The 8,897-nt window shown below is 55.1% G+C and overlaps 4 protein-coding genes; 3 read left to right on the forward strand and 1 right to left on the reverse strand.

Moving 5' to 3' along the window:
* Nucleotides 1–1,275: 1,275 nt before the first annotated feature.
* On the forward strand, nt 1,276–1,371 carry CHC_T00002753001 (hypothetical protein). The gene has a single exon (XM_005714080.1). The coding sequence runs from the start codon at nt 1,276–1,278 to the stop codon at nt 1,369–1,371; it is 96 nt and encodes a 31-aa protein (XP_005714137.1).
* A 3-nt stretch (nt 1,372–1,374) lies between these two features.
* Nucleotides 1,375–1,518, reverse strand: CHC_T00002754001 (hypothetical protein). Its single transcript, XM_005714081.1, has one exon. It carries the CDS (start codon nt 1,516–1,518, stop codon nt 1,375–1,377), a length of 144 nt encoding a protein of 47 aa, XP_005714138.1.
* Nucleotides 1,519–1,545: 27 nt separating this feature from the next.
* On the forward strand, nt 1,546–2,775 carry CHC_T00008731001 (Serine/threnine protein kinase). XM_005714082.1 is given in 2 exon segments: nt 1,546–2,418; nt 2,419–2,775. The coding sequence occupies 1 exon segment, from the start codon at nt 1,546–1,548 to the stop codon at nt 2,416–2,418; it is 873 nt and encodes a 290-aa protein (XP_005714139.1). The 3' UTR covers nt 2,419–2,775.
* A 1,061-nt stretch (nt 2,776–3,836) lies between these two features.
* Nucleotides 3,837–7,522, forward strand: CHC_T00002755001 (hypothetical protein). XM_005714083.1 is given in 2 exon segments: nt 3,837–7,067; nt 7,068–7,522. 1 exon segment carries the CDS (start codon nt 3,837–3,839, stop codon nt 7,065–7,067), a length of 3,231 nt encoding a protein of 1,076 aa, XP_005714140.1. The 3' UTR covers nt 7,068–7,522.
* The last annotated feature ends 1,375 nt before the right edge of the window (nt 7,523–8,897 follow it).

Raw genomic sequence — 8,897 nt, forward strand, 5'->3', positions numbered from 1 at the left:
ATCCGTCTTTCAAGGTCAGTGAAAGTTCTCGGGGCATTTCGAGTGCCGCTTCAAGTGAAATGCCCCCTGGAATAGTAAGACATATATCGAATACCGTCTACTGCTGTTCTTTATGTTATGCCAAATGTTCAAGTATTTATGCTTTGGTGCGCTCAATTTACCCTACCACGGTACTGTATGAAAAACCGTGTGTTTATGGCAATTTCGCGCAGATGTTCAAAAATAACTCATTTACTTAAGCTCGGAGCATTTTCTAATCTCTATACACGAGTTCGTCGTGTGTTGCTGGTCTTGTAGGCAAGAGCTTTCCCTGAAAGGTGAATAGGAAGTGCTATTTTGATTGCCGTCGATGGTGTATTTATTGCAGTTTCGCGTACTGTAATGAACACGTGTTGACGAGCGTCCGTAATGAACCCGTGTCGGCCAGCCTCTGTACAAATCCTGGCTGTGATACCCGTATCACAGACAGGCAACGTCATGGTTGTCCAACGAGCGAAGGCCACGTGGTGGTATCTTTCAGAAATACAGTGGGTGTAAGCATTAGTGCCGCTTTTGTTTGTGCCACCGTCCCAATAGTGCAGGCCCGAACGCACGAACACGAAAAAAGGCCACGTGTCCTACGGTTCCGGCTGTTATGCTACCAATGACGCCATGGATGTCTTGGAGACGGTTGAGGTGGTTCAGAATCCACCTGAAATGCAGTCAAGTGATGAAGATGAGAGCCCGGAAAATGCAATTGAGAGAAAGACTATACCCCATGTCGTCGAGATCGCGAAATTGTTTGGAGAGCTGGAACTTTCGGCGACTGAATGCCAAGTTCCAGACGCTCTATCGCATCTAAGGTCGGCAAAGCGCACATTTCTCACTGCGAAACACAACAGAGATCCAATACGGAGCAGGCTGACGTTACTTTCCGAGTGCATGCAGAATAGATGTGACGACGTCATTTACTAATGCCGTCTCCTAATAGTGCATATTTTTGGGGTTTCGCACGGAGCGGCACTAATGTGCGGGACCACTGTATGACGGATAGACTGTCTCGGGAAGTTTGGGTTTTTTTAGAAATAGCTGACAGTTTGGCTTGGAGAAGGCAGACTATAATGGACCGGACCGTTACGGTGGTTGGAAAGTTGCATTGCTGGCCAGTCGCTTTGCGTCTCAAACTTGCGAAACGCGATTTCATCATCACTTTGAACGTCCCGCACCCATCAAAACTGGACTCCAGGGTCTTTCCTGCCGCATTCCGCCGCCCCGTCCTCTTCGTATCCTGTTTCTATGCCTTTGGACACTCGTCGTCAGACGGAAAAGCCCCTTTACATACACCATCAGGAAAGAGAAACCCGTCCCCCCCCCCTTCCCCCCCCCTCCTAAAGATCACATTGCCGTCGCTGGCTGTGTGCTGAGCGCTCTGGGAAACACACCATCCTCTAGCCCTGGGGTTAACACCAACATCGTCGATCGCGCGTACCCGGTGTTTTCAACTCGAGCAAATTTCCAACAGATTGCCTTCTTTGCCATTTTCTCGTCTCTGTCTGTTGAAGAGGCATGGTACGCGTAGGGCCATACGAACTGGGCGCGACTTTGGGCAGGGGAAATTATGGACTTGTCAAGCTGGCCGTTAACCGAGACACAGGCGAGCAGTTTGCCGTCAAGATCGTGAAAAAGGAAGCCTTAGATGATGACAGAGCCGCCGACGTCGACATCAAGAGAGAAATTGCCATCATGAAGGCTCTTGACCATACCAATATTGTCGCCCTCAATGATGTTCTGTACTCGCCAAAGCGAGTCTTCATGGTTATGGAGCTCGTGCGTGGTGGCGAGCTCTTCGAAAGCATCGTCAAGCACGGCCGTCAGGACGAGAAGACGGCCCGTCGCTATTTTCATCAACTCATCGATGCCGTGCATTACTGCCATCATCGCGGCGTGTATCACCGCGATTTGAAACCGGAAAACCTGTTGCTAGGGGAAAACGGGGAGCTCAAGATTACTGACTTTGGTTTTAGCGCCATGAGAGATTATGGCGCTCACTTGCTGCATACTAACTGTGGAAGCCCGCATTATTGCGCGCCGGAGGTGTGGAACGGGACGCAGGACGGCTACGACGGGCGGAAGAATGATGCGTGGAGCTGTGGAATAATTTTGTACGTGATGCTGACTGGAAAGCAGCCGTTTTATGATGACGACGATGAGGTGCTTCTGGAAAAGGTGAGCGAAGGTGTTGTGGAGTACCCAGATTACTTGTCGGAAGGGGCGCGGGAGTTGATCGAGCGCTTGCTGGAGATGGACCCCAGGAAGAGGTTTTCGTTGTCCAAGGTGAAGAGACATCCGTGGTTTGCCGTCGGGTACGACGCGGAAAAGGACGCGCTGCTGCGACAGCAGGAGGGACGAAAGGAGAGGGCACGACTGCGTCAGAAGTAGTTGGAATAATACGATTTTGCTTGTGGGGATGTGTGTCGATAGAGATAGAAATAGAGGCAGATAAGGATTTTGTTTGTTCATTTCGGGGTCAGTATGTGTGTTTTTGGTTCCTTATTGTTAATGAGTTTGTTGTCGAGTAATCTTGTATCATCACATCGAGCACGAAGAGGAGCCTCTGGTGGGTGGGGAACGGGAAGTAGAAGGAAGAGTGAACAGTGTCTGAATCCATTGCGGAAAAGGCTCTCGCCGAAAGTCGACGAAAAATTCCAATTTGAGCCAGCGGGCCGCAAGCGGCAAGTGCCGTCGTGAGATTGGTCTCGCTCACGATCATAAGCGCCAGCGCCCGCCTTACTAAAACCACTTCCCCCCCCCCGAAGGTTACGTGGCGCATCCGTCGCCGTCTCCCGCCAGCCGCGATGAAGCGCGCTGCCTACCACCCGCCCTCCAACAACGGCGCGGGCAGCGCTCCGCCCGCCGTCCCCAACCCTTCCCCGCCGCCGTCGTCCGCACCCACGCGCGGCGCGCGCCCTCGCGCGCGTCCAGCAGGCCCAAAGCTGCCGGCCCCGTTCAGCCTCCCCTCCATCAAGCGCGAGCAGGGGGCGCACGCTGCAGGGGGCGGCATCGCAGGCGCGGGCGCCAAATGGGCCTCACGTGCACCAGCAGCCCAAGCCGCGACGCACGCAGAGAAGCACCCGCCAGACCGGTCCACGGCTTCCGCATCAGCCTCCCGCCCTCCACCTTCACAAAACGCTTGGGCTGCTAGGAAGCCCGTGCAGAGACCCCGCCCGCAGAAGCCTTCCAACGATGTTCGCGTGTTGACGGCCGCACAGTCTCCTGCGCCACTTGTGGTGTCGCCCCAGACGCTGCCTGCCGCGGCGCCGGCCCGAACTCCGGCAGTAGTGCAGTCGCAGGGGGTTGCGCCGGCTTCGTCGCCTGTCGCGCAGCTGCGCGATGAAGATGACTGGGCGGAGGACGATCAAAAAATGGACTTCTCTAATCCCGTTTCGCTGCCGGAGGTCACCCTGCCGGATCAACCCGCGCCCCCGCCACCTCCTCAGCACCACCATCCCGCCCATCGTCCCGCTCCAATCCATCCGAATTTTCACCACCATTCGTCTCATCCGGCACCAGCTGCGCATTGGGCGCCAGCCATCCGTCTGCAGCAGCAAGAAGATTATCGTCCACATCAGCGGCAGCCCCCGCTAATGCCTATGCCTCCGGTTGCGCAGCCTCAGGTCGATCTTACTATCATCAAGGACCAGAAGACCATCATGAAGTCCAAGGCTGAGCTGGCACACGATCGTAGGAAGGCCGAGGAAGAGCGTGATCGGCAAATTAAGGAGCGGGCGGCTAGGAAGCTAAAGGAGCTCGAAGCGAGGCTCGGCGTCAAGAAGGACGTGGCCCCCGCTACTGCTCCTATGCCTGCTCCAGCCTCATCACCTGCTTCAGCTCGATCACCCCCTCAAGCACATTCTCCTTCTTCTGGTCCTGCACTTGTTGCTGTCCACGCCTCTACCGCTGCCTCGCTGGAGCCAAAAGTCGTGTCCAGACCGAACTCAGTTGACCGTTCCTCGCCGGCGGGTCCCAATGTCCACGTTACGCGGCGATATGAACCTGCTGTTATTCCAGTGGCATCAACAACGTCGCGAGCAGCCGAAAGTACACCCTCCACTCCGCGCATCGTATTGCAACGTCCGCGGACGGCGGGAATCGAGGCTACAGTGGACAAAAACCGTCGCCAGCCTGTCCCTGCCCAGCAGCGCGAAGCGCAACAGGGACTGCCAGCGCGCCGCTCCGGAGTCACAAGGAATGCTGGTTCAGAGCATACCCCAACACCTCATAGGCCCCAGGACGGTACGAAACAGAGGAGGCATCCATACCGCGCCCGGGAATATGACGGACCAGCTGCGAATGAATCGAGGGAACAATGGCTGGAGCGCCGGAGACGAGAAACAGAGATTCGGAACGTAGTCAAATCCATTCTTCAAATGTGTGTCCATCGCGCAGTTTACGGAATCAAACCCGGTCCGAAACGACCATACGGGAGACGAGGAAGCTCTCAGTCGGCCCAGCATCCGCGGAGAAAGGACTACAATCGACCGCGTTGGACCGGGTCGCCCGGGTCGAAAACACCTGAATCCGCCCCGGGAAAACCAAGTGCCCCAGCCCCAGCGGCATCCCCCGAAGTGCGTCGGAATTCTGCGTCCAAGCCGCAGTCTCGTCCGCAGCAGGCAGCACTTGCGAAGCCTCTTCCTGCACAGGCAAAGGAGATACCTCCACAACCGAGAGTAGCCCCTGCGCCATTGCGACCTGCGCCGTGGGCGCCAAAGGCGCCCGGGTCGTCTCCTGAGACGAAAAATGTACATGGATCTAGAACAGAGGGTTTGCCGGTGGATGCGTCCAAAATTGAAGACTGGAGTATGCGGCAAAGTCAGGTCTCCAGTCCTTCACTTGATCCAACACCCATGCAGTCTTCTGTACCCTCAAGACAGCAGCCGAGATCTCGCTCCGGGGCTGGACATGTGCCGCCGTCGGCCGTACGCAACATCATTCCCGTAAAAGCCAGTCAATCGTCGAAAGCAAGCGGCGCCGATCGACAGTTGGAGGTGGATTCTGTCACAATACCGGCTCCGAGTGGGGGCATTAGAGTTGTACAGCGTCCAGATCGTGGGCGTGGTGCAAATCGACAAGGTCCCGGCGGTTCTGCAGTATTATCAAATGGAAAGAACCTTTTGTCCGGAGCAGCTGTGACGCCCGCCAACGGGCCGTTTGACAAGCCGAGATACGCCCCTCGAAGGCGAGGGGGGAAGCTTGATGTTCCGAGAAGAGACAGAAGAGCTCCTTATCGAAAAAGCGACGATGCTCGTGCGTCAGGGGAAGATCAGCGAGGCGGGTATGGTGTACCATTGACGTCGCACTCTATTCCATTAGATGCGAAGCAGGAATCTGAGGCATGGGCGGCAAACAACGGGCCCAAGCAGCCTGCGAGCTTTGACGCTATTACTCGCGCATTTTCGAATCAGCCCGCACCCTTTCCTCTTGTTGGTGCTCCCTTGCTGCCACTAGTACCTGTTGTGTCAATCATCTCAACTCCTGATGAGGGTAGCGCCTCTACAGCCAATGACTCGAATCGTGGAGCCTGGAATGCGAGCGGAACCTGGACCGGTACACAGAAGGAGGTCAAAACAGACTGGTGGCAGTCAAAGAGCAATAACAGTAATTCTTTTGAAAAGGACACAGTCAAGAAACCTTCATCCAGAAACCACGCGAACAAGAGTTTGAAAAGCAATGGAGCGCCTGGACAAAAGAAGGACAGGAGAATGTTGCAACCAGAGACGGGAGCCACTGAGCAGAAAACCACGACTCCTCGAGGCCCAATTGGGACGAGGTCAGAGGGCGGGACCAAACAGCGTCGGAAACAGACTCGAGCACGGAAGGCGAAGAAATTATCGCCGGAGATTGTCGAACAAACAAGCAAGGAACCGAAAGCCACTAGCAATATTGCGAAGCCGGAGCACAGAAACAGCAAAATTAATGGGACCGAAATTGTGGCTCCAGTCGAACCTGCCCAGCCCGCAATGGATACTGCGGGTGAGTCCGCTGTGTCGAGGAAGAAATCTGTCGTTGTTTCAGGAGAAGCGTATGGGTTGCGTACACCTGCTGCTCAAGGAATGAACGCTTCGAAAGCATTACCATCAGAGGTATCGCAATCGAAAAGTGGTCCCGCACCGCGAGCGAAGAACAAACGGTCAATAACACGTGCAAAGAAGAAGCCACCAGCGCCAGCACCGGCGGAAGGTGATGATCTGATGCATTTTAATGTTTCTGAGGGAAACGTCGTCGAAGTGGGACCGACGCGAACCTCGGCCAAACAAAAGGAAGTCTTTCGTCCTCGAAGGACCGGGAATGGGACACATGGCAAATCAATGCGGAAGACAAACGATAAACCACGGGTATCCACTGCAGCATCAGAAACTGAGGTCAAGCCCGAGGTCAAGGCGAACGATAACGCAGCAGCAGTGAGCCGTGAGGCGTCTGATCTTCCCACAAAGGGCCAGCAGGAAAAGCCTGCGAAGGAACAAAATGAATTATCTTCGCAATCACCTTTTCAGGATGGCGTCAACTCGAAGAAAGAAGGTGTCCATGCTCGCGCCGACGCAAAGATTGGTCCGCAGTCACGCGGTAACAGGAACAATAACGGTAAGCACAGAAACCCCAAGCGGTTATCGGAACGAGACACGAAAACTGAGAACAAGTCGAATGATGCCTCCGCATCAAGTGACATCAAGGAATCGAAGGCTCTGGACGTGTCGGCTGCCGGAGGCGAGAAGAGCGAAAAGAGCACCAGCGCTACTCCGCTAGTGAGCAGGGAGGGAGAAGCAGGTTCTTTTACTCCCCAAACAACGCAACCGTCTGGAAAGCCAGCATCTCGCGGAGCCCCTGGTGGTGTCCGAGGGCGCGGAGGACGGCGCGGACGCGGATGGAGAGGCGGTCGAGGCGGGCGGGGCGGGCGTGGTGGCCGAGGCAGTCGCGGCAGGGGTCGCGGCAGTGTGAATAGCAATGCCAATAGTGCCTCAGGCAACAGCAATAGCACGAGCATTACGCAACCCGTTGTCGCCAAGGCTGTCACCAGCGACGCCAAACCGTAGCCTGCGCCTTGTCTGTATCACCCTCTTCCACATGTGTTGTGTAGGATCACTTCGTTCCATCCACATTAATCAGCACCAGGACAAGAGGGAACAGCAACAAGGAATAGGAGGGGTCCCGCTCCTCACTCCGCTAACAAGCAACAGGCGGATACCCAATCTGTGAATGCATGAATGAGCCCTCTTTGCTCGGAGCTACAAAGATTTCTCCCCCGCAAGTGCCTCTGACCACTATTTCACGAAACGCCATGTTTGTCGAATAGAAAGCCCTCCCAAGGCAGCCTTGCTACGCACCAGGTAGTAATATCTGCAGATAGGTCACGCATATGTGCGCATGCCTGGCTTTTGATGTGTTCGTCTGTGGAATAATCTAGTGGCGCAAAAGCACTGTAGCGACATAGTTGCGCCCTTCACGTACGCACTGAACTGCTAGTTCAATAAATGAAAAGGATTTTTCGCAGTGAGGCATTGGCAACACGTTGTCCGAATGTGCGTGTTCTCCGATACGTATGCCGGATGGCGCCCACCCACTGTCCTTAAGGCTTGGCGCTGGAACGGCTAAAAATGGCAGCGACTGCGTCGAAGGGTGCAACGCAAGAGGCAAAAAAGTGAACATCGAGGGGGCGCCAGACGCAGTTTTTACTCGACGCTAGAACACAAAAAAACGCATACCTACACTGTTTTTCGGCCCTGTGGCGCTAGGATCTACCGACAGAGCACAGCGGGCAGTTGCTAAAAGCAAAGATACCAGGGCTCTGAATCCTTACTTAACCATCACCAGATGAGTCAGTTGTAAAAACTTTTTGCAGTATCGAGTTGTTGAATCAAGAGACCACGACATCTTAGAAGTTGGCATCGATGACCTTCTTGAGCTCGTCATACATGACGAGCACGAGAGCGCCACCGGCGCCGCGAAGAACGTTGGAAAGCGCGCCCTTAAAGAAGGCACCCATGCCCTCGTTAGCGGCGATCTTCTTCCAGGCATCAACCGTTCCATTGTAGATCTTTTCCTTGCCACCGGACTGCATCATGAGACGACGACGGACGGTGTCAAACGGATATGAGATGATTCCAGATGCGGCGGTGACAGTCTGGGCGACGGCCCACTTGGCGAGCACGTTGGCCTTCTTCTCATCCTCGAACAAAACTCCCTTAGCGGTATCATACAGACCAAAGTAGGCTCCACGATAGACAATGATACCCTGGACCGACACACCGAAGCCCTGGTACAAAGCCATCGGGCCGCCACGGGTAGCAACCTTACGGAGGCAATCGACGAGGCCAGTGAACTCACGCTGGGTGCCCTTGCCGACATCGGCCGCAAGACGGGTCCTCGCGAAATCGAGCGGGTAGACAATGAGGAGGGAGCAGGCACCGGCGAGACCACCGGAGGCTAAATTAGTCATGAAAAACTTGCCGAACTGCTTCTTGGGATCGTACTTGGGGAACTGCTTCTTAATGTTATCCTTGAAGGCAAAGTTGAAAGCCTGGGTCGGGAAATAACGGATAACATTGGCAAGATTGCCCCTCCAGAACGAGGAGAAGCCTTGTTCTCTCGCGACACGAGTGAAGCAGTTTCCGATACCAGTATACCTGGGGACCTCGCCGGACTTGATGAGCGGGTTAGCATCCTGAGTCTGAAGCAGAAGCTTGACACGCTCGATCGGGGCGACGAGGGTCTTTGAGATACCCCCTGCGGTACCTCCCGCGGCGAGATCAGCGAAGAATTTAGTGGCATTAAACTCTTGCTTCTCGGCGGGGGCGGCGGCAACAACGCGGGGAGCCGAAGGGGCGGAAGCGACGGCGGCCGCGGAACACGAAGTGCATACGCCT

This window comes from Chondrus crispus, genomic scaffold (assembly GCF_000350225.1).
Source record: "Chondrus crispus Stackhouse genomic scaffold, scaffold_155, whole genome shotgun sequence".
NCBI lineage: Eukaryota > Rhodophyta > Florideophyceae > Gigartinales > Gigartinaceae > Chondrus > Chondrus crispus.